The sequence below is a fragment of the Cryptomeria japonica genome, chromosome 7 (genome assembly GCF_030272615.1).
Source record: "Cryptomeria japonica chromosome 7, Sugi_1.0, whole genome shotgun sequence".
Taxonomy (NCBI): domain Eukaryota; kingdom Viridiplantae; phylum Streptophyta; class Pinopsida; order Cupressales; family Cupressaceae; genus Cryptomeria; species Cryptomeria japonica.
This window is the reverse complement of record NC_081411.1, coordinates 401401835-401427379: the sequence shown is the minus strand read 5'-3', so window position 1 is coordinate 401427379 and position 25545 is coordinate 401401835. Positions and strand designations below refer to the sequence as shown.

Genomic DNA, 25545 nt, shown 5'->3' with positions numbered 1-25545 from the left:
AAAACAAATTTGAAGATCCTTGTTTCTCACATGGTCAATGCTTTACATATTCTTTGTTTAGATTTGCCTTGTAAGAAAATTGCCAATGACTTGAATGAAAACATTTTTGTGTTAATGTTGCCTTGCATATATTCTGCTGTTCCATGAAGATTACAAATCATAAATCAATATTCCAGCTTACAAATATATATATGGTATGCCAATATAAAGAAAAGAGAACTTGATAATGGATACATAGCTCAATATTTTAGATGAAAATTGCCTCCCATTTCAAATGGTTGGCTCACCAAAACCTATAAATTTGAGCATTTAATAAATGAATGGAAAGATTGTCAGACTGATCTGGCAGCTTATGGAATTTTTTCACCATGGACATCCAAGGAGCTTCTAAGGTTAGAAGACATCTCAGAATAATGTACATATAGAATTGGGAAATATGGGTAAAAAATCATGAAAATGAATCATTTTCTCGCTTAATGTGTCCTTGCTTTTCAGGCATGAAATCACTTCCATCGTCTGCTAGAGGTTTGTTGGTGGAATGAGGTAAGATAGGATCAAATGTCATAATAACGAAAATAATAACAACAATATTTAAAATGAAACAGACCCTGTTAAATCCTGCAATCCACAAGGAAATAGATGAAACATTCAGTAATAATTAACATGAGATAATAAAGAGGGCTATGAAAAATTCTGCAGTAGACCCAAAAGCACAATATACTATATACTATAGTCCATTTTGTTCTCTCTACAGCCTAATAAAGCGTGGAAAAACAAAAGATTAAACAATTTAGTATTTACATATGGCATCTCCCTCATCGAGATCAGATTTTTGAAGCATTCATGCACATGACTGTCCTTACAAAAAAATTGCAATAAAGAATATTTCTTCTTTGTGGTAGAAACTAATGTTTAATCACTTATCATATACCTGGATATAGCCAACCTTTGAAAAAAAAAAAATTGAATTATTTATTAACACCAAGTCAGTTAAGGTGGTCTCATCCTTTATCACACTTCTACAGCTTACTCTAGATAAGCAGGCCACTACTCGTAACATGTAAATGTTTTATTGCGAACTTGAAACAATCTCATGTTTTGGTCTCACATGCCAATTCTAAACTTGCGGCTTACATAATTCATGTTAGCCAATTGCTAATGGTGCATTATGATACACAACCGGCCAGAACATGAGATCTCCAAAACAGTTTTCAAACATTAAAAAACTCACATTAAGGTTACATGGTTATATATACTATTATACACTGAAATGCTGGTGACACATTTTATTACCAATGGATATTAGGAAAGACATTTTCTCTAGAGTTAGAGAATCCTACTACAGATGGTGAGTTCATATTTACTTTTTAATGTTCTTTCAATGAAGAGGTTAAGCAAGAAATTACTTGTCCCGAGATTATATTTTCGCAGTATAAAAGGTTTTTCTTAATTCTAGCTTTCAAACAAGGAACACTAAATAAGAAAGATCACAAGTTTAAAGGTTTATTGGACAAAGTGGTTTCAAGGCACATGCAGCTTTTCAAAAGCAACTATATTGGCTGTGTTCCACAGGGATGCATCCCTGGCCCTCAAACCACTGTCGCCATCCCCAATGGTGTTTGGTATGGCAGGACAGCAGAGGATGTCTCTTGACCATCCTCAAAAATCTCCAAATCTTCAAAATGTTTCTAAAATGTATTGCAGTGATGGGAAACACCATGAACACATTTGGTCGTCCCCTAGACAACTGGGAACATCTGAGACATTCCCCGAAAGTTCCAGAGATTGCCAGACATCCCCAATGGCAAGGCAAAATTTTATAATGCTCAAAAAAAGAAATCATTTATGACATCAAAAAGGAACTGTTAAATATATCACGACAGCATTATAACAGCAACAATAAATATATCATAACAGCAATAAAATTAATCATGACAGCTTTGACAGCAGTGACAGTAGTATAACAGCAATAAATATATCTCAGTTCAGATTCATCGCTAATGATGTAAGTTATGTAGTAGTTAACACTAACAGCAATAAGTTGAATTTCTGATTTCATTGTTCAAACATTAACTCAAAAGTCCCAAACTTTGAAATTTCCAATATGGTATTAGTGTCAGCTATTATTTTCAGTTGCAAAAAAGATTAAAGGTGCATTGGCTATGGTCTGGTACAGTGTGGTATTGTGTGAGAAGTACTGACAGACATTTTTTTGGCAATGTGGTTGGTGTGCAGGCTTCTGCCAACATCAGCTAGCATCATTCTATGGGTCATGTTATATTGCTTCTGTTAACTTGTAGAACTCTCTCTCTCTCTCTCTCTCTCTCTCTCTCTCTCTCTCTCTTTATATATATATATATATGGCCCTCAGACTGCCATCTCTGAAACACATCCCTTATCATCCCACCATCCCCATCCCTGAAATACCATGGAACGTAACATATTTGTTATTAGCTGTTTATACTTCAAGGTACATTGATTAGCACGGTTGATTTTGCTCGAGCTTGGTCATGATGTTGAAACTTTGAAATATAAAATTCAACCAACATATAACATAAATGTAAGGAAATCGTCTTGTGGGCTTTCAAGAGGGTTCTTATCAGCCAAATTGACATCTGGTCTCATCATTATCAAAAAGTAACCTTTGTTTTTAGCCTTGGTCCTTTTCTATCAAAGACAAAGATTCTTCCAGAGAGAAAGAGATTCAATTGATGCCAATCCCAAATGAAATTTTATTAGTTCCATCAAAGATTGAAACACATAATAAGTTCTCACATATAAAATCATACTAATTCAATCAACAAAGAGATTTTATTGAAATCACTCCTATGCAAAGAACTTTTCAATGTCTCATGAGGTCATATTGGCGCTCATGATGCTGAATCTGAGTTTTAGTCCATGTTGAAAGGAACTACAAATCATAACCATTGCACATTTTAATTAACCCACAACTAGTTTCACATTGCAAACTGCAATTTCTTGGCCTTTTTAATATTGTTCTATATTTTACATTTATTTTTTAATAGTTATAATTTTCAAATATAAGCAATAGTAAATATTGTATTAATTAATCTAATTAACATATTTTAATGTCATATATTATTTTAATAATTTTATGAATTTTGTTGGTGTTAATAGTACAAATAATTAATGATACTAAATATATGTGATTTATTCTGAATATATCGATATAATATGTGTATAAGTTTCTTATTCACAACTTTTTTTAAATCTCATTTTCCATTGTGTAGCTGTCAAGTTTCACATTTCTTGTTTCCGGTAACATAGCTTTTTGTAGAGGAAGTATGTAACTGACTAAAACTAAACAAAAATAATGCTTTAATATTCAGGGTACATCATCCTTCTTTCCTTCACCCTCAGCATACAACTCAAGGAAACACATTATTATAGATTCTTTCAGCTAAGCACAAATGCTAAGCGTAGCTTCATGTCTGTAAGTAATTGCAACATGGATATATTCCAGAATTCTACAAATCCTACAAGGTTTTGATTGTAACAAATTCTCTCCTACATGAAAAACTTGGATCCTCATCAGTGCACTATGCATGTCATACACTAGATTCAGGGGTTCCGTACCCAAAATATGTCAAGTTGATCTAGAATAAACTTAACTTCCTGTAAAGATCCAAAAACTTTCCCAATCAAAGCATGTTGTGTTTTAGAGGTGCCTATTAAAAATTGAAGTAATAAGGTGTTGAGGAGGAAAAAAATGTCATTAACTACACTGCTATTTGGCAAAATATAAATGTGCAAGACTAACGCCAACCAAATTAAGGTAAGAATAGGCTGAATTCCTTTCATAGATCCTTGTCACAAAAGTATGCCTATCATTAAACAAATTAACATGATAAAGCAAAATGAAATGGAGAAACGCTAAAAGCTGCTTTATTATCCATAGAAATAATTCTACTCCATTACTTCATCAAAACCACTTATTCAAATTAAAAAATGCACATTCAAGGACCCATTTGAAGAGGCTGGAGATGTGAAGCCACTCTATTAATAACCAAGAGCTTCCTATCTCTGCTCTATTTAGAGAAAAAAGTGGATGATCCAAGACCCGGTTCTATCTACCTCTATGAGAAGAATTCATGTTCCACTATCATTACAACAAAATACATGGCAGAATTTTTGGAAGTTTTTATCTGGCAAAAGATTAGGCAAAGGTGAACTTGGATGGAAGTTAAGGTTTTTGTATGGATTACAAGTCATTAGAATATCATGATGGGTAAAAAGATTAAGCGAAAAGAATTCCAAACCATTTCTTTGATCACCTCTCAAGGTTGGGGTTTTCGACTTGCATTATATGTCCTATACAATAGATGTACATACACATGGATATTGTGCATAATATCTATGAAGACTTATTTCTAAAAGGATCATGTAGTATTGAATATATAGTATAAACTTTTTGTTAACCATTTTCTCATGTATGCATTAATGGTTAACAATTCCTTGTAGTCCTCTACATGCATTGGCATACAAACAATCTTACCTGAAGCATGCTTAGTGTAAAAGTCTAAACTAATGATTCCAAAATCAACAGACCCATAACTATTCCACTAACAAATATGTGTGTCACACACACACACATTAATTGTTCATACACACACATAGATTGAGAATTTCACTATATTCATACACTTATTGGGTGCACTGAGTATGCATGACTAAATGCCTTGATGATCCTAATGAAGTTTCGCAACCTGCAAACTTAACACCCTAATAATATTAATGATATTCTGCATGTTTTGCTCAAATTCTATACCACAGATTGCCCCTGAGAGTTTCCACCCCCAAGGATCTAAGTGACACGCCTTTAGATTCCACCTCCAAGCATTCAAAGCTGTTGAGAATAGCATTTCTTTCCTTTAAACTAAATGGAGTTTTTTGGTTTGTGATTTTCAAAGATGTCTTCTCTTTACCTCTCAGCATTTCCTATAGTCTCTATTTCTAGGTGAATCAAAGGTAATTACTCCATCTATCAATTGAAAGGGTTAACTGGTTGGGACAGAAAAACTCAACCACTTAACTAAATTGATAGATTCAACCAATTTATTCCAACTGAAAGACTCAACTGTCTCATTCCAACATAAAAATTGAAACTACCAATCAACCTCTGTCAGTGCTATGAATAAGAAAGGAGATATTACAAATCCTCCATCACCAAATTCACTTGCCACAAGCAAGACAAGGTTGGGTGAGGATTTGTAATATCTTACTCCGAAGTAGCATCCTATTGAGGCAAATCTTTCCATGGCACCAAGAATTTAGTCCATACATAGTTTCATGATAAATTTCATAGTTTCATGATAAATTATCTCTAGTCCCAAGTATCTACTCCAGTACTAATAATAACTTTCTTCATCATCAAGAAGTGGATGCTCAATTGAAGGTGTTAACTTCTGTTCCATTGTCTTTTTAAAACAGCATATATGAAAATTGTTTTGGATCCAACTGTTACAGGAAGCTCCAACCAATCAGCCACCTCACCAATGCATGGAACTATTCTATAAGGACCATAGAAGGGGGGGTTCAGTTTTTCTATCCCATTCTTTTTTAAAGAAAACTGACAAGAAGGCTGTAACCAAAGGAAAACCATGTCCCCTACCTTAAAATGCCTCTCCATGCAATGCATATAAGCATAAATATTTTACTAATTTTGTCCACACTAAAGTTGATCACTTGGACTTATAAAAACCTGTCTAGACTGTACACTACTCAATGAAGTCTCATACTGCATGTACTTGTGTCTCTAGAAGCATTGGCTCAACAAAGATTGGTGCATCATATCCGTACAATGCCATAAATGAGGACATCCTACTTGACATGTGTTTAAGTAGTATTGTAGCAATATCCCTAGGTACATTCATTGAATCCAAGCTATCTAGTGATTGGTTAAAAAACTCCTCAAGCACTCCTCAATCCATTTGTTCACTATCTCCATTCATCCATCCATCTAGGAGTGAAACGGTGCTAGGTGTCAACTCTATCCCTATCAATCTGAATAACTCCAGCCAAAAAGCATTAATGAAATGTGCATCCCTATCGCTGACCATAGTACAGAAATAGTCCAGCAATCGAAAGATCTGCTTAGAGAAATATTTATTACCTGTGAAGCCTTGAACTCATTGGGGATGGAGAAATGTGCAAACTTCATTAAATAAATCAACAACCACAAAGATACAACTCTTTCCCCCAACTCAAGGCAAGCCTGTAATGAAGTCCATTGACACAGATTTCCATGTCTGTTGAGAGATGCAAAGGTGCTAAAGAAGACTTGCTGGGTGTGTGGTTACATGTTTCTTACTTTGACACACTTACACATGTTGCAATACCTCCACTTTTAGGCCCTTCCATGAATATTTACTCCGAGCTTGTCTATATGTTTTGAAAAATCCTATGTGACCAACATGTGAAGATTCCTGGAATGCTCAGCTATTTTTTGTTTTAGCTTGGATCCTAGCACCACAAAAATATTTCCCTTGTACAAAATAATACCATGCTTCACCTAGGTATCTCTCATCTCTAATTGTGATGGAAAAAGTACCCTCAATCGACCTAATAGCTAATGGGTAACCAACAACTCTTCTTTCCAGTCAAATTCTATCAAGGAAATGGCTGATAGTTCAGATCTCTTAGAGAATGTCTCTGCTACCCTATTGTCCTTTCCCTTGACATACTTGATATCAAGATCATGTCTATAATTTTCTCAACTACTTTTGTTGGCTACCATTGAGGTCATGTTGCAATAAGAAGAATCTCAAGCTATTATGGTCCATAGTCCATACATAGTACAAAACATCCACAAACTAGATATTATCTAAATTTAGACAGAGTATGCATGGCCACCAACATCTCCTTATCATATATAGAGAATTGATGCTTTTTCTCAAAAAAAAGATTGACCCTCAAATGATATAGGTTGTCCTTTTTGCATAAATAACAGCCCCTAGTCTTGTCATGAAGCATCACACTCCGCCACAAGAGGCAATGGCAAATCCAGTATTGTGAGAAGTGAACTGACACACACTACCTTGTTCAAATGGTCAAACGCCTCCTATGCTACTATGGAGTCATGAACCAATGGAAGGCACCTTTCTTGGTCAACTTCATCAAGAGCACTACTAGCTACAAGAATCCCCTAATGGATCTCCTATAGCAGCTATAAAGGCCGAAGAATGGTCATATTTCATTTTATCCTCAGGATAGGCCACTTAGGGATAGATTGCACCTTGGTTGGATCCATCTCTACACATGACCCACTGAAATTGCGTCCCAAGTACAAGAGTTTCTACACTCAAGATTCATTTATTTTTCTTGGCAAAGAAGATTTGCTGCTATACAATAGCCAACACTGTATCTAGGTGGTTTATGTATTCCTCCCATGTCTAGTTGTAAATCAATAAGTCATCAAAGTACTCCAATACAAATTTCCTCAAATGAGGTTTGAAAATTTCAATCATCTTGATTGGAAAGTGGCTGGTTCATTGGTAAGCCCCAAAGAAAACACCAAAATCTCAGTTCACATAGTGACACTGGATAGTAGGATTAAATGTGTCCTCAAGTTTAACCCATATCTGATGGTTCCCAAACCTTAAGTCAATCTTAGTGAAGTACGCTGCCTTGTACAACTCATCAAGCAACTTATCATTATGGTGTATTGAATCCCTATTCTTGATGGTTTTCTTGTTCACAACCCAATAATAAATCCACATCGTCATTGTTCCATCTTTCTTCTTCATCAATACCACCAAAGATCTAAATGGAATCTCCTTAGATCTAATGTGTCTCAAATTCAGAAGCTCATGAGTATTTTTTCTCTATCTCATCCTTGAAAACACAAGCATGTCAATCAAGAGTCACGATAATGGGTTTCATCCCTAGCTCCAACTAAATAGCATGTTGGAAACCCTTATATGGTGGTAGTCCTAAAGACATTTCCCCAAACACTAGCATATTTATCTAACAAAACTCAAACATATAGAGAGTAATCATCCTCCCTCGAATCCCCAAGGTACCTAGTGGTAGCCCCTTACTAGTGAAACCAACTACCATCTAACCTAACCAATGTAGTTCTTCACTTTTATAGGCGTAAGAACAAAGAGCAGCAGCAAATGGGCTTCAGATGAGTGTAATGTCACTTTTCAAAACAATACAACCAACAGAAGCCGGCAATCTATAATAGTACCTAAGAGATTTGGCACAGCTTTTCATTTCCATTTATCAACAAATGCCTTGAAGCTCTACCATAAAATTATAGTTTCTTTTGAAGAATGTTCTATTAGTTACTGGGGAAATGTGTCACTGGTTTCAATCTGTGATGTTGTTGGAAATTGATTATTTTCAAGATAGCGCTCTTGGTTGTTTTTCATTATAGAATTTAAGGCATTCTGCTAGCGAAAACAAAATATTGAATGCTGCCAGATCAATGTAACATTTAAAGAAATATTTTCCTATTCGTGTTAGTTTTCAAAATCCCAAAGACCATATATAATCTGCATGTTTCCAAGGACATTGTTGTCATCAAGAATGCCAATCTTGGGCAGATGCTTAATTATGATGAGGGTAAAAATGGTGGGAAGAGCTCAAGATAGTCTAAGAAAAGACAGCATGTTCTAAGTTGATATAGGAGTGTAAAGCTCTCAGTTGTGGGTTGGACTTAGTATCCCGAATCAGTACATACCTCTAAGCAGCTGCATGAAACCCAAGGGAGGCAAGACAAGAATGAATTCAGTAACCAACAGATCCTTCATAAGTAAGATAAAGGAAACATGAAATTGGGAAGCATTTCTTGAATCAACCAAAAAACATTCTATTTGCAGATCTTAAAAACACAGAAGATGTTATGATGTTTACCATTGATGAAGTTTTTTTCCACAAGCAAGTTGTCCATTGCTTCAAGAGTAGAATTATGCGAGGAGAGAACTCCATCAAGAACCGCATAAGAAATGTTATCAGCAAATCAGATTTTAATCTTAACAAAATTCCTTTGGAGAAACCTTATAAGAGGAAGAGGAGAGCTCATCGGAAAGAGACTAAAGAGCAAGATCCTTTATATGGAAGTGCTATTCGGCTATTCCATTGAAGAAGCATCAGATGAAGAATAATCCAGTACCTAATCTGGAAAGAAGCACATACGAAGGAAATTTCGAAATCAAAGAAAGAGAGCTATATGTGTAAGCCCATCTCAAACTTTCATGATAAGATGTCCCAGGTTATCTTTTCCATCAAATTGAATTTGGATTCTCTGATAGTATCTTCTCTAGTTCACAGTTTGAAGTTTGAACGACATGGGGACTCATGAAGGTGTTGTGGACATTCATTTAAGATCAGTGAAGTATTGAATAACAATCTGAGATTATGCATCAAAAGGTAATGCTTTCTACTACAGATGAGAATGCCAATGAAGATCCTAAAGTTCCTCCAAGTGAAAAAAGGATAAGAGGTGGTGTGACAAATGACAATTAAGAAAGCAAGGTATTAAGTGTTTTTCTAGATATGAAGTCCAATATAGTATGAAGATGTCAACCCAAAAGCCTATGCACCTAGATGAAGCAGGTGGTATTTTAATTAAGCACTTTGAGCAGTGCTCTTTGTTGACTACAACTAATTTCATGTACATTATTCTCAGATTCATTCCCTTTTTCAATAATCCATGAAAATGTTTACTTTGTGTCAAGATAACTTATAGATAGTTGAGGTCATGCCCAAAAAGACAATTGTATAAATCCCAATTTGAAATTCCACTATAATAATGTAACCTCAAATGTGTACCTGGAAGGAAATCTGTATTTTGACTCCTCTGTCCCCATGAAAAACTGCAGATACATCAAAAATAACATAAATTGGATTTCATATTGAAGATGAATAAAGTATAAATGAAAAGAATCAAGAGAGTCAATTTCCCATCGATATCCCTATTCACTAAGAAAATTGCTTTAATTTCTATTTAGAAGAATCTTCTTACCTGATTCAATTTTTACAATATGGTTAGTGTTAAAGACTAATTCATTTTTCAACAATGGAAAAGTCTCATATAGCAATCTTTGGACTTCAAAGAGCTTTCATTATATATGAATTCACAGAATTACAGCCTTGAAGAAGCTATGGTTACTTCAGGCAGGATCCATTGTGAGTTCTTTTATAAATGTATGGAATATTAATGAACAATGGAGTAACTATCAGATTCAAATCAAAACTTAAGATATAAAAGTTGTTTTCTGGTTTTCAGGTTACGACCAAGCCAAACAACATTTTGGCATATTAAACCCATCTCATGGAAAACATCCACAAGATTTACTTCCAACTAACTTATATATCTTGCTTATATTTTGTATCCCTCGAATTTGGCCTCATGAAAAGCTCATTGACAAACTTGACAAAGACAATTCATCTACACCTAGAGTATAATGCCATCATATTTGATAAGGTTCAAAAGCAGTATATATTATTGACATTTATTTGGAAGTCGAGTTATTATATTGGGTGGCTTGTTCTTGATGTTTCTAGCTTTCTAGACTATCTTTGTCTTTCTCTAACAAAACTGAATCAGTAAAAATCAAGCTTCTCAGGAAAACTAGAGGACTTTATTCCAAGAGGTTTTATTTTATAATATTTATGGACTGTGACAACCTTATGTCTCTAATATTGAATTATTCATGTTTCATTATATAACATCATTTGTTGACCTCAATGATTGAAGTCTTTGGGATTTTAAAAACTAACATGAATAGGATAATTTTGCTTTAAAAGATCCTTTGACATAGCGGCAACCACTATATTATTTTCCCTAGCAGAAAGCCTTAAACCCTATAATGAAAAACAATCAAGAGAGCTATCTTGGAGACAATCAAATTCCAACAACATCACAAATTTAAACCAATGACAAATTTCCCCGGTGATTAATACCAAATTATTCAAAAGAAACAATAAATTTAACTTCAGGATATTTGTTGATAAATGGAAATGAAAAGCAGTGCCAAATCTCTTAGGTGCTTACAGAATACCGGCTGCTGCTGGTCCTATTGCTTTAAAAAGTGACATTCCACTCATCTGAAGCCCATTTGCTGCTGCTCTTTGATCTCGAGCCTGTAAAAGCAAAGAACTATATTGCTTCAGATAAACAAAGAAATCAACAGCTGTCCACATATATGGAACATTCAGAGAGCGATCATACCGCAGCATTGTTTAGGAGGAGGAAAGTTCCCGTAATAGTCATCACCTGCAGAGTATCTAAAATTAATTTTGAAATAATTTTTCTTCTTATTTGTTATTACTGACCATGCAAATGTCACCAGAAAAGAATTTCCAAACAAGCCATATATTTACTACAGCTTTGAAAAGACCATCAGTGCCCTAATAAATAGAAAAGCAAAATCCTGAAAAAGCCTTCAAGTATACAATTCTCATCAATATAGTAAAATGAGTTAAAAAAATTGGAGAGCTCTTGTAAATATTAAATATATTTTATACATTATATGATATTTTTTTAAAAGGATTTTTTTTTAACTAATTATAGATAAATTTTGCAGTTGTTCATATACAATCTATATTGTATTGAATCGTTGGCAAATAGAAAACAATAAAATACTTACAGATAAGATATTTTTCAGTAACGATGCACAATTAATGATGATCCATAAGGCTTTATCCCCTAGTAGAGCTATAAATGGGTATGCTGAAAGTAATGGTATAGATAAAATCTGCAATAGGCAAAGCAGTGTCCATAAGCGTCATATGACCCATTGTAAAGCCAATCTTTGTTTTTAAGAAAGACTCATAAAAATCAATGCATAGAACCAATCTTAACTCAAAATAGCATATGCAGTATTGAACCATAAAATAATGAAATATTGATGGAACTTTTGACATACTGCTGAGGTACGAGTTACATGGATAGGTCCAAAGAGCTTAGCCAATGGCGAGAAAGTTGTAAGTTGGAATATTAACAGTCCAAAACCTTCACATCTCCACAAAAGGATTATTCTCATTAATATTAATATTTTTCATTATGTAATTTAAAATGGAAAGAAAATAATTGATTGCAAAACCATTCTTAAACAAACTGTTTGATCAGATTAATTAAGTTTTTGAAGACCTTAAAAAACTATTAGATTCAATACCAACATTTGGCCAACGAGGTTTATTTTCAAATTCCATTGCAAAATTGATAATAGTTGAGAACGTCAAGTTATTAACAAAACAGAAAGACATTTTATCAGTATTAATTATACATGTTATCAATTGGCCATTAGTCTACCGATGGGTGTGTTAATTAGTCATTTATATATTACAATAAATATTGTCTATTAGATTTTGGTCTATTGGTGAGCTGACTAGACATTTCTATATCACACTAGATATTGTCAATTGAGTTTTGATCCATTGGTGGATTGAGCAGGCATCTCTATATAACACCAGAGAAGAGACAGGTCACAATTCCTGAGTAGATTTGGCAAAATAATTAGCCCTCAAGCAGAGGGATGATATTAATTGAGCCTTAAGGCCCATAAGGAGGAGGAATGTGAGAGATAGTCAAGGTCTAAAATCCCTAAACAGATTTGATCAAAGTGGAATCTTCAATCTTAAAAAATTAGAGAAAGAGCTCAAAATAAATCTGAAGCTTTTCAAAAAGCAACAACGAATTATCATATGTTATTTTTATTCTTATATGACAATATGATTTTGCTTTCTTCCCATCAACATTGACAAACCTCTTATGAGGGGAGGTACATCCATGCTTAAAAATTAAACGAGCACTGAGAATTACTCAACTGTCCTTCAAAATAGAATTTAAATTATTTTTTAAATGGTTAAAGTGGATAATGTAACATACCAGAGATCGCAAGGACTGCACCAACCTGACTCGTAGTAAAACCCAATCCTCCTTGTCTTTTAGGACTTACAGCCCAAAGAGAAAATATCTACAAGATTGAAGCTCACTCCATTATATAAAACAAAGAAGTAAAGACTATTTAAAGATACAATCAAAGGCAGTTCTATAAATTTTACCTCTGAATATGCAATGTCATGAAGAGAATAAATACAGTTTATTATGATTGTTGACATCACTGGCCAGTTGTTTATGATTGACTTCAAATTTGCCATCTTTCCTTTCTTTTCTTTCATGCATGCCTTATCATTTTGTGACTCTTCTTTCTCAATATCAATGCCAACTCCATTGATGCATGCCTTATCATTTTGTGACTCTTCTTTCTCAACATCAATGCCAACTCCATTGATGCATGCCTTATCATTTTGTGACTCTTCTTTCTCAACATCAATGCCAACTCCATTGAGGTCACATTTTTCCTCTTCCTCATGAGGATGTTTATGTAATGTCTCCTGTTAACAATAAAGAAATGTCAATTTAATCAGACAAATTATAATTAATTAATATTGGTATTTTTTAATCAAGAAATAAGAATATTTTTTTATTGTTAACAAAATAAAATATCGAATAAAAATTAAATTCTTATTACAATATATATGTAGATAAAAAAATATTAATAACAATTTATAATTAATTTTTTTTTTAATAGATTAATGTGACCAAAGGGGGTTACACCCATTACAGTAAGCTGGAAATTATAGCATCCAGCACAAAATAAATTTACATTGTGTCACCAGATAGCTACAAAATTTGACACACAGGCAACATTACAAAATTGCAGATATGAGGTCTACATCAAACAACCCTAGATGGACCAAATCTTTGGCACTATCGACTCCATAGCCAAAGCAAAAACAAAATAACTAAAACTACATCTTCTTACCGCCGCAATCACCATCTTCGTCCTCTTCCGGAGAGGTTGAAACTTGAAACTAGATCAAACGACCAATCTATGCCTAAATCCTCCAACACACCAACAACATTCTTGAGGAAATTGATGCCATATCTGGCCAAATGGTGATGCTACTCCACATCCATCTTGACACCCCAAATAACAAACGGAATTCGAGGGCCATTATAGGTGGCGTTAATTTTCGGCCATTCCTGACCCTCTGGGCAAAAGACAACCCCTGTTATGGCACAATTAAAGAAGTCCTTCATCCCATTTTAAGAAAATTAGATGAAGACATAAGGATTCTTGAGAAACAAATATTTCCCATTTAAAAAGGAGAAACAAAAACACCGAGGCATGAACTATCACCAGTAAACATAGCACGCTCACAGTAAGTTTCTTTTGGTTATTTGATCTAAGAACCATCGTGTCCAAATTTTTTTTTTCAAAGATTGCTTTTGATTTTGAACTTCCTACCTCCTCCCATTCTGATGAAGCAAGCGACGAGAATAGGGATTGGCCAATAAAATCAAGAATAGATTCAGGAATGAAATCACCTACACTTCTTTCGACATGGACAAAATATCTTTCCATTCTATATTTTGAATTCTTTATGGAGTGAAGATCTTAAATTGCGTAGCATCTTTTGCTCCGAATTATTGATTTGTAACTAACAATATGTTGGAATCTTCTTCCCTATTACCTCCAATCCATATACTCTTTTGCATCTTCCAGAGTGCTGCAGAGGTGGGGTGCACAAGGCCTTCAGTTTCAAAATCTTGAGACATAAACCTCCCTAACATATTTCCTATGCCATGAAAACAAGCATCTACCCAATATTGCAAGGTTGTAGCTATTCTGACTCCAAAAACGCTCCAACCGCAATTGGCATTACAAAGAATGAATGATTTTTCCCAGAGAGATTAATTTCAGGATAGTAGGGTGTTAATATTAGTATCTGTTTATCCTAATGCCAAGGCCCTTTAGAAATCTTCTTCTAACCCAAATGACTTGAAAAATCTTGGGAGAGGAGGGCAAGGGTAGACACTTCCTAAAAGAAGCTCCTTCCCCTAAGCTAAGGGTAGAAGATGTCTCAAAAGAAGACAATTTGTCTATCTTTTAATACCACTTCCTCACACTATGAAACTTTTTTGAATAATATTACTTGACATTCGCACCTGACCTCTAATCTTTTAATAACCTTAAAATTAAGACCTAGACCTTTAAGACCTAGACCTCTTGTTAGATATAACTGCAACCTCCTTGGAAGGCATCTAAAGTGTTGTTAAACTTTTTTCTCGAGATTGTTGAGGAGGAACCCAACACAAAGATGTCTTCATGTGAATAGACTTTTTACTTTTTAATATCAATATAAATGCAAATTTAAATATTTAAATAGTTAAGTTCAATTCAAGATGAATTTTTTTTGTTTTATCACAAGCGAGTAAACAAAATATATTTTTGTCTGATTTGAAAAATTATAAATTTTTTGAAAAAATGTAATCTGTGAGTTGTTTGTAAGTTTACTCATAAAACTTTTTTATCAAAAAATAAATTGGGTTGAAAGCTTGCGTGTAAGTGTGTGCTTTTCTTTGCCTTCAAAAATATAATTATTTATACAATTAGGTACCAAGCATACAAGGGGAAGGCTAGACAAAAAAAATTATTATATTTTTATTTATAAATTAGATATTTAAATTTGAATATATCCCTTAAAGAAAATGGGTTTGTATGACATGTTTATGGATTTAAAATGCACTCTTTGGGAATAGTCTTTTTTTTTAAATATTTTTTGTATATCAATCTATAAAGTGAGACCAACAAGTCCATTACTTCAACAACAATGTAATGGTTGTGATGTTGACATTCGTTGTTCTATGGGATAAGAACAAAGACATAGACATTAGTAAGAAAAATAATTTTAGATGGAGAGTAATCGAGAAGTCCTCACAAAGAATCAATATAGACACACCTATTACATCGATATTCAAAATTTCTCCACTAACTATCATCCACTTAATTTGAAAACAACATACATTAAAAAAATCCATCAAATAGTGAATCACTTTATGACATCTATTGATTCGAACAAATTACATACATTTTAATATTTTTTAATTTATATGAAGAACATGTTACATACTATTAGTTTAGTCAAAATTTAATACACATCTCATTCTTAAAACTTTATGCAATTTGTTACTTCTTTAATCTATTGAATCGGTTTGTATCGAATCATGTATCCTTCAAGATGGCAATAACATCATAGTAAAAATAAAACCTTTCACAAGTACAATTCTTGCACCCTACATATATGCATATTGTACCTAGATTTGCATATGCATTACATCTTCAATAATAATTGCTAGTTGAATATAAACATAAACTAAACTTGAATTATACACATAGTTCACTCTCAATAAATGAAACATATGGATGAAATTAACTTACCGGAAGTAAAAATGAAAGCACAAGAACTGGCACTGCAAAGAATGATATAACGACGCATGGTAAAAGGTATGGGAATCTACAAATTCACAACTCCCATTTTCGGTGAGTAAAAAATGCAAATATGATTGTCAATTCATATACATAAATCTCAATTAAAATAAAACTTTATCAAAATATGAATGAAAAAATTTACCTTCCCCAAACTGAATCTGGTAAGAAAATAGAAGGATACTTTTGTACAGGCTACATCCAACATAAAACAATATTCATTAATAACTAATATTAAGACAAACTAATCAAATTATTTAACTACCATGTACTTTTGATATCATTATTCTTTTTTTTTATTAATCACATTTATTAACAAATTATATTATTTTAAATATAAATTTAAAATATTATATTTAAAAAATATATTTTTAATTTTTTAAATTAATATTTAATTTTGTTTTTATTAATTAAATTTTTATTTTCATATCAGACTTATTATCATCCTAAAACATCAATAAGAAAATTTATTAAAAAAATAAAAAACCTCATCTCTAATTACATTATTTTTAAAAAATAAAATATATTTACACCAATATCTCTAATTATGCAAATACATTGGGGACAAGGATTGAAGCTATATTAATGTAGTCAAGTGAAAATAATATCAACCATTGAATCTAGTTTGAAGGGGGGAAAATTAATATCAACCATTGAATCTAGTTTGAAGGGGGGAAAATTAACATCAACCATTGAATCTAGTTTGAAGGGGGAAAAATTAATATCAACCATTGAATCTACTTTACAACGGGGAAATTAATTGTAACTAAACACAACTACACAATCACACAACATGAAGTTACAATTATGCATTTCACTAAAATTTAACCAATACTTTTTAGTAAATTCTTTTATATTTTTCATTGGCAATTAAGTACTCAAATATTTGGTGAACACGCCCACACAACATGGTCAAGTATGTCAATATATTCTTTTGTTTCAAGAATTTAATGTTTATTATTGTGCACCCAAGCAAGCGCCATGTTTTCTCAAATGATTTGCTTCCATAAGAGGGTCTAGCAACACCTCAAGTGACTATAGCTCAATGAGATTGTCACCCTCCTTATGTATAAAAAAAACACCAAAAAAAAAAAAACTAGAAAAAAGAAGTTGTTAGTTCTACATATGCACTATTCCAACTAATCAATGATTAGTTCTACAAAATAAGACTAGATGAAGTATTGTTTAAATATGCCACAAATAAAGTGTACAACAATGATAAAAAGAGTCATGATGGTTAAGTTGGAGGTCATGGGTCAACCCACAATAATGAGTCCCACTTTTGGTCAAATTAGGATAGTGAAATAAACATTTTTTTACCAGATTTCACTTTTTGATACCAAGAGCAACTAAACTATTAAGGATTTGAAAATGATACAAGCAAACAATTTGTGAGATTTTGTGTAATATATATAAAACTTAAGAAGTGACATTTATGTCGTCAATCAAGGAGGGCATGGGTCAACCCACAATAATAAGTCCCACTTTTGATCAAATTAGGATAGTGAAGTCATCATTCTTTTACCAGATCTTCACTTTTTGGAACCGAGAACAACTAAACTATTAAGAATTTGAATTTATGTCATCATGCATAATTTTTTTTTATAGAAAAGATAAAATTCTAAATTTAAAATATATATTTGTTATGCCAATATCTATTGCAATGATTATTTTTTTAAAATTATTTTTTGAATTTAGAGTAATTATAATTTTTTATTTTTTTTCCCAGTACGCCAGGGGTATCCCCACGATCCAGTCCAGCGACCCAACCTGCCTTACCTTGGACAGAGTAATTATAATTTGGACAAAGATTTATGTCATATCTCATAACTTTTTTTTATATGCATTTGATTTTTTTTTGAAACAAGGACATTAATACCTAGAGAATATAGGTATTAATGTCCTTGTTTCAAAAAAAAAAAAAAAAAATCAAATGTGCACGCGCGCGCGCACACACAATTTCTATTTTCCTATTTTTTCATGTGTGAGACAAAGACCTTAATGTTTGATGAAAAACCTACATTCACAAGAAATTAAAAAAATAAACATAATAATCAAATTAAATATAGCCAAAGTTATAATAAGGACTACATACTTACAAAACATAACTTCTAAATGAACTCTGTTGATCCCCTATAAGGTGAAGAAAAAGTGAATTTTTGTCAACATTTTAATAGGTGAGTGGAGACTCCATTTCATGTATGATTTAAGACTAGAGGGGTTCTATCCAAGGGGATTTGATCTAACAATATGCAATTAAAATCCTTTAAATGGAACTCCTCAAGGTTTGAATCTTTATTTTTTCTAAAAAATATGTAATTCCAAGCAAAAATTAGGATGTCCAAAGGTGGGAAACACTATTGTGGTAGAAAGCCCCATACTACAACGTAGCTTATTCTTTATAGGGATGCACAAGCATATTGTAGAAGCTATGATGTTTGTCAATGCATTAGCAAGACAAACTACACTTATGAGCTACTATTAAATCTAGCCTTGGCTTAGCAACCATTTGAAAAATGGTCCACGAACCTTATGGTACCTATTTAATCTATGGCATGTCACTTTGGTGTGAACTAAATTATTATTGCTATAGATTACATATCCTATTGTTTAGATTGTATAGTTGAAACTACAACACAATTTCTTTTTGAATACATCATAATAAGGTTTGGTTGTCCTTTGCATGCAAAAATCCAATGCATGAGTTTCTAATGAAGGTGTTGAGTCCTTCTTGTGCTTCATCTGAGACTCGCAATTAAAATTCAACTCATAGAGAAGCTACAATTCAATGCATTAACTTAACATATCTAGAAATAGTCCCCATAGTTGATAAAACCACAAGGTCTTGTCCTATTGTAGATCCATATATCTATTTATTTATTTTACTTATTTTCTCCAATACTTTAGCATGTCAAAGTGGAGGAAAAATATAGAAAATAAAAGTGCATGCCTTTCCCTTTTACGCTCATATTTTTCACTAACTTTGGGCCTTATTATAAATACAATGTCTCGACATTCTTAATTTGATCTATCAACCACATCTATGACAAGTCTCCACCTTAGAAATAAGATTTGTCTTTCTCCTTAGGGTTTTCTCTCCCTAGACTAGACTATGGATGAAGATACATCTTTTGGACATAAATACACTTGTATTTTTTCCCTCACAATTGAAAACTATTTTTCTACTTTTCTCAAGTTGATCATGTCAAATAATTTGATCAAATGTTACTTATCAACTTGCCTACAAAATACCTCAAATTGAGCACTTGCGATGTTATATTTAAAGATAAGCCCTCCATAAACATCTAGTAGATCTATAATCATTTCATTAGGCATTAAAGGCTTATATTAGATTTGTATTGATAAATACTACAAATTAATTTCTCATCATAGTCACTTCTACATCTATTTTATGTGTTTGTATCACTATATAGACACAAGGTTTGGCCCATTAAAGAATTTATAAACTTTCCCTTTGCATAAATCTAGTTCAATTTACCATTTATAAGGTATCTATATCAACATCCCATCAATAAAACTCCTAATTTTATCAATATCAAGTTTGTGGTTTACAAGTCCATATCTCAACATCACACCAATCTTACTCCACCTTTCATTGATTTGAGTGCATCCCTTAAAGTAATTTCCATGTTGTATGGGATGAACCCACAAAAAATTATGTAATGCAACAAGCACATAAAAAATATAACTTTTTAAACACTAAAAAATTGATTCTAAATTGTATTACCATCTTTCTTCATCAGTATTTATAAAACCAAATACCCAAATCCTATCACAATAAATAGTTAAAAATAGTAATTTTAATTATTAATTTCAAACTTTAAAATATTAATTTATATTAATTATACTATATTGTCATATTTAATTAATCTAAATCAGCCACGTAAGATGCTTTAAGCCTTAACACTAAGCATTTTGCTCGACACTTAATCATAATTTGAAAGTACACTACCAAACTTACAAATAAAATAACATCTATCTATTTTTTAATCATATTTATTAATTAATTAAAAATAAATAACATATATTCTATTTTTCAAAAAATTAATAAATACAATAAAATATGCATTAAAAAATTATGTCACATTTTTTATGTTTTTTATTTTTTTGAATAAATCTGAAAAGTTAGAGGTGAGAACACATCCACAAAAGTAACAACTTTTTTTAAAATGGTATGATAGTAATTTATCATACATCACATCCAGATGACGTCGTAATTGCTAGTACGTATAAAATTAACTGTAGGCTGAGCGAGAGGACTGTGGGACAGTTTCTGCACGCTGCCCAGCTCTTTACCGTGCATGTCCCTCTTTTACACACCTATAATTACCTCCAGCTCATAATGGGATCATTTTGTCTGCTAAGACCAAATGTCTATAATAGGTAAGTAGTCAGGTTTAAAAGGGTTTTGTTTCTGAATTTTGATTTCCTGTTTTTTATTTGTCTTAATATTTCTAATCATTCTATTGATCTATTATCATTTTTCTATTTTTGAATTTTCTAATATTTTGATGATAGATTTTAGAGTGTGATTTGAATTGATGAAAATTAAAAACACAATTCAAATCTAATCCGAAAACAAAACACAGCAATATTATGAATTGTAAAAAACTGATATTGCTGATTTTTTTTTCCAGGATTTACTTAAAGGAGGGGGCTTAATATTGAGCCCTATCTTATGTGATAAGGAAACGCTATAACAATCACCTCTGCTTAAATGGAAGATTTCCTTTATTAATGGGCGTTACTTTATTTATTATGTTCACATTATTGTAATATACTGTGGGCGTTACTTTATTTATTATGTTCACATTATTGTAATATATCAGTATGCACACAAAACCAGAAGCATATGAATGTTTGTTTTATTTACTTGATTCTAATTGTATTTTCATTTTCAATCATCTCAACAAAAAATAATATATTTAATAAGATTCAATCATTAAAATAGAAAAAATATTAAATAAGATTGGAAATTAACTCAAGGCCTAAAAATATGGCAAAGACAAGCTATTCTATTTCAGATAATCAGGGAACAGTTAAAAAATTACCTGTGCCAAAAACCCTCCAATTGCTGGACCAATAATCAAACCAATTCCCCATGTGGTTGTCACCTAAAAAATGAATGACAAATCCAGTTAGTCTGCACAAAAGTTTATTGGTTTTACAGGAAGCAAGTTTTTAAGCAATATTTATTTGAAGAGCTTTTGAATCACCAACTTTCAGTCAAAGTGTCAGTTTTTTATACTATAATTAATTATCCATTCAGTACTTTGAATGCACACATATTATAATTTTGAATCTCAATTAAAATTGAATTTCGGCACAGAGCATCCAAAGTGCTGGAGCAAAAGTATTTACTGAAAAAGTAACAAAACATTTGTTCACTACTTATACGTACAATTGACAAGCCTGTAGCATGATGTTCTTCTCTTGAGACTTCTGTTGCATATGCCTGCAGTTCATTCATATTCACATGCCAAACTTCATATAACACCACTCTAAAGATTAAAAAAATAGCTTTGAAACTTGGTACACTGGTTACAGTTTATCAGTGTAGAGCGATTGATATATTGTCTATATCAAGATTAGATCAGAGACACAGAATGCCCACTTACTTTTATCGTACCAATCAATCCATTGAAAGATCCAAGTAAAAATCTTGTTGTAATGGCCATCCAATAGTTTACACTTAACCCAAACAACGTATTGAATAAGATTCTGCATTCATATTCACCAAATCTTAATCAGTGAATGTTCTGAAATAGTAACAAAATAGCGTGGTTAGTCTTTTGTTCTACTAATGGTACATAATACTGACATAGAGATGGCACCAATGATGATAACTGGCTTGCGGCCATATCGATCTGCGGCAACTCCCCATAATACAGAAAACAGAAAACGTCCCACCATGAACGATGATCCTGCACGAGCAGTTGCCCAAAACCATTAATACACTCCCCACTGTAACATGATCAACTACCAGGCTATCAGTTAGTTCAAATATAAAAAATTGCTTCAAATCCCAAAATTTTGAACGTCTAAGATGCAGATCCATTCCAGAGAGGTTACACATCAGAAATTTTCTATAAAACCTCAATCTAATAAAACCTCAATCTAATATAAACACTCAATAATAATACCAAATTTTTAGATTACTTCTAAAGAAGAGAAGCTCTCTTGTTATCGGTCTCAAAAATAATTGGAAATATAGGTCCCCCAACATTCCAACATGGCTATACGGACTTCCACCCACTGAACTAAAAAAAGATAAAAGTTGAAACCAGAAAACATTCCAAAAATGGCTGTACGGACTTCCACCCACCGAACTTTAAAAACTGAAAGTTGAAACCAGAAAAGCAAACTCACCCAGGATACCAGCATACGTTGCTATGTCTTCATATTTGTTGGCTATGTCAAAATCTCTAACCTGCAAATTGCAATATTGTCGTCTATAAACTTAACTAAATTGAAATTTAAACTATTTGCAAGTTCAAATTGTTTTATCAGTATTTCAAATCACATTTCATAATTCATTTTCAAGATGGGAGAGAAAAATAGATTTGCTCTTTATTTTGATAATAAATTACAAAGTCTGATTCAAAATATTGATGCAGAAAAAGTCTTACACAATTAAATCCAGAAAAAAAAGATACAAATCACAATAAACTCTAATCTCTCTAAAATTAAACTCTTCTTGTTACCACCTTTTGCAGCTTACCATGAAATAGAGGAAGGGAAACAAGGAAGAAATGGGAAGAGCTGAAAACACATGACAATCCACAAAAAGCTTCCATGAGCATACAGAAATTGTTAACAAAAAAAAACAACTGTACTCTACTGTCTGCATCTCAAAGACTGTAATACCATTGACAAGAACAACCATCCCAACAAAGAAAAACTCTTTGAGCGGATAGCTTCCATGTTGGTCTTTTCTACGTTCTAACAGGCATGCTTCGCAGCCTTCAAAGTAGACACCATTGGGCCTTTCGAGCAGAGGCTCACGCTGAGCATTACTGCTACAACCAGAACCGGCCATTCTTTCTTGTTCAGGTAGCCAAGGAATGCCTAGGGTGATCCCCTAATAAAGAAAAACTGAGCTTCTAGATCAAACTGTGGAAAACAACGTCCTCCACGAGGAATGATCAGTCCAAAGTTGTCAAACATGTGGCCCAAGATTTTCCCTGATTATGCAATCAGATCTCAGGTCGAGAAGAATTGTTTAAAGTAATATTACATCGTGTGGAATCAATAATAAATATTACTAAACATTCAATCAATCACCATCATGTAAAATGTCATTTGGCCCTTCCTCTGGACCATTAATCATCCGACACAATAATTTCAACGACCAATATGACCACTTTGAACGCGCTCGTACACGATTATCACATGCATTTCGGCTCATTATACTTATTTCTTCTTCCTCCACTAGAGTTGAAAACGAAAGGCAATCAAGAACTCATAATTTCACTGCCATTATTGCATTAATGCATTGAATACGATAAAATATCAGGTACAATAATGCAAAAGATTACTTAAGATACGGAAAGAGAATCATTAGGTTAGGTGATGCATCAATGAAGGTACTGGACTGGTCTTCACACTAGGAATTGGTCGCTCTTCATCTCTGTTTTTTTAATCAAAAAAAGAGAAGGATTGGCAAAATGTCAATTAATTACATGACCTTTTTTAAGAACTTTATTGTCATCATCCCTTTTTTAAGAACTTTATTGTCATCATCCTTTCTACCTATATCTTTTTAGAACGTTTCCAATTTGATTGTGTACAATTTTCTTTTCACATTAATTTGTCGTTCATGATTTCTTTCTTTTTATTAAAAAAATAAGAGATTGAAACAATTACATGTCTTAATTTTGGAATTTTTTATTATCATCCACCTTGTCAATGTGATTGTGTACAATTTTTTATTCATTGTCGTTTCTATATCTTTCTAGATTTGACTTTGTAAAACATGTTTCATGTAGAATTTTTTATCATTATTATTTCTATATTTTTTTAGATTTGACTGTGTAAATAATATTTGGCATCCATGTTGTCAATTTGATTGTTTAGAATATTTTTATCATTATCGTTTCTATGTCTTTCTAGATCTGATTATGCAAAAAATATCTAGCATCTACGCTTCAATGTGATTGTCTAGAATTTTTTAATCATGATTGTTTCTATATCTTTCGAGATTAGACTATGTAAAACATGTTTAGTGTATAACTTTTTATCATTATCATTTCTATATCCATTTAGATTTGACTATGTAAAAAATATTTAGCATCCATGTTGCCAATGTGATTGTTTAGAATATTTTTATCATTATTATTTCTATACGTTTCTAGATTTGACTCTCAAAAAAATATTTAGTGTAAAACATGTTTAGTGTACATTTTTTTTATCATTTCGTTTCTATATTCTTTTAAATTTGACTATGTAAAAAATATTTAGCATCCATGTTGCGAATGTGATTGTTTAGAATATTTTTATCATTATCATTTCTATATGTTTCTAGATTTGACTATGAAAAAAATATTTAGCATCCACGTTGTCAATGTGATTGTCTAGATTTTTTTAGTCATTATTGTTTCTATATCTTTCTAGATTAGACTATGTAAAACATGTTTAGTGTAGAATTTTTTATCATTATAGTTTCTATATCTTTTTATATTTGACTATGTAAGCAATATATTTAGCATCCATGTTGCCTGTTAATGCATGATAGCTTCGGTAAGATAAATGATTGAATGAGAGATAAATGAAGTCTCTCATTCAATCATTTATCCTATCGATAAATTATGATGAAAAACTTCAAGTTATTAATCCTTCATTTGATAACCATTCCTCATTTGTATATGATCAATCTACTTAGTTTGATCAAATACTTAACTATCGATAATCATCCTATAGCATAGAATCCCGATTAATATCAGTTATATTATTTGTGTTCACTGATTATTAAATCGGGCTAACCAATGTATTCCGATGTATATCGGTTAATATATTTAACAGTGAACAATAATGATTATCGGATTAACTAAACACCAATTGGTATCAGGTGGCAATGTAAGCTTGCACCGATTGATATCGGGTTAAGTATGTATCGATTGATATTGGGTGTAAGGTAAATATGCACCGATTGGTATCAGTTGTTAAGTTAAGCATACACTGATTGGTATCGGTTTGTTAAACATGAACCCTTTGTAAT

At 32.3% G+C, this 25545-nt stretch overlaps 1 protein-coding gene across 1 annotated transcript; it reads right to left on the bottom strand.

Moving 5' to 3' along the window:
- Window positions 1–90: 90 nt before the first annotated feature.
- On the bottom strand, window positions 91–23552 carry LOC131062312 (protein ZINC INDUCED FACILITATOR-LIKE 1). Its single transcript, XM_057995946.2, has 17 exons — window positions 23196–23552; window positions 23050–23090; window positions 22698–22758; window positions 22150–22252; window positions 21947–22049; window positions 21730–21783; window positions 21380–21442; window positions 16453–16502; window positions 16260–16335; window positions 13036–13368; window positions 12860–12947; window positions 11898–11983; window positions 11619–11726; window positions 11201–11245; window positions 11024–11112; window positions 9799–9842; window positions 91–618 (listed from the first exon to the last, which is right to left on the bottom strand). Exons 1-17 carry the CDS (start codon window positions 23365–23367, stop codon window positions 449–451), a joined length of 1686 nt encoding a protein of 561 aa, XP_057851929.1. The 5' UTR covers window positions 23368–23552; the 3' UTR covers window positions 91–448.
- Window positions 23553–25545: the final 1993 nt, after the last annotated feature.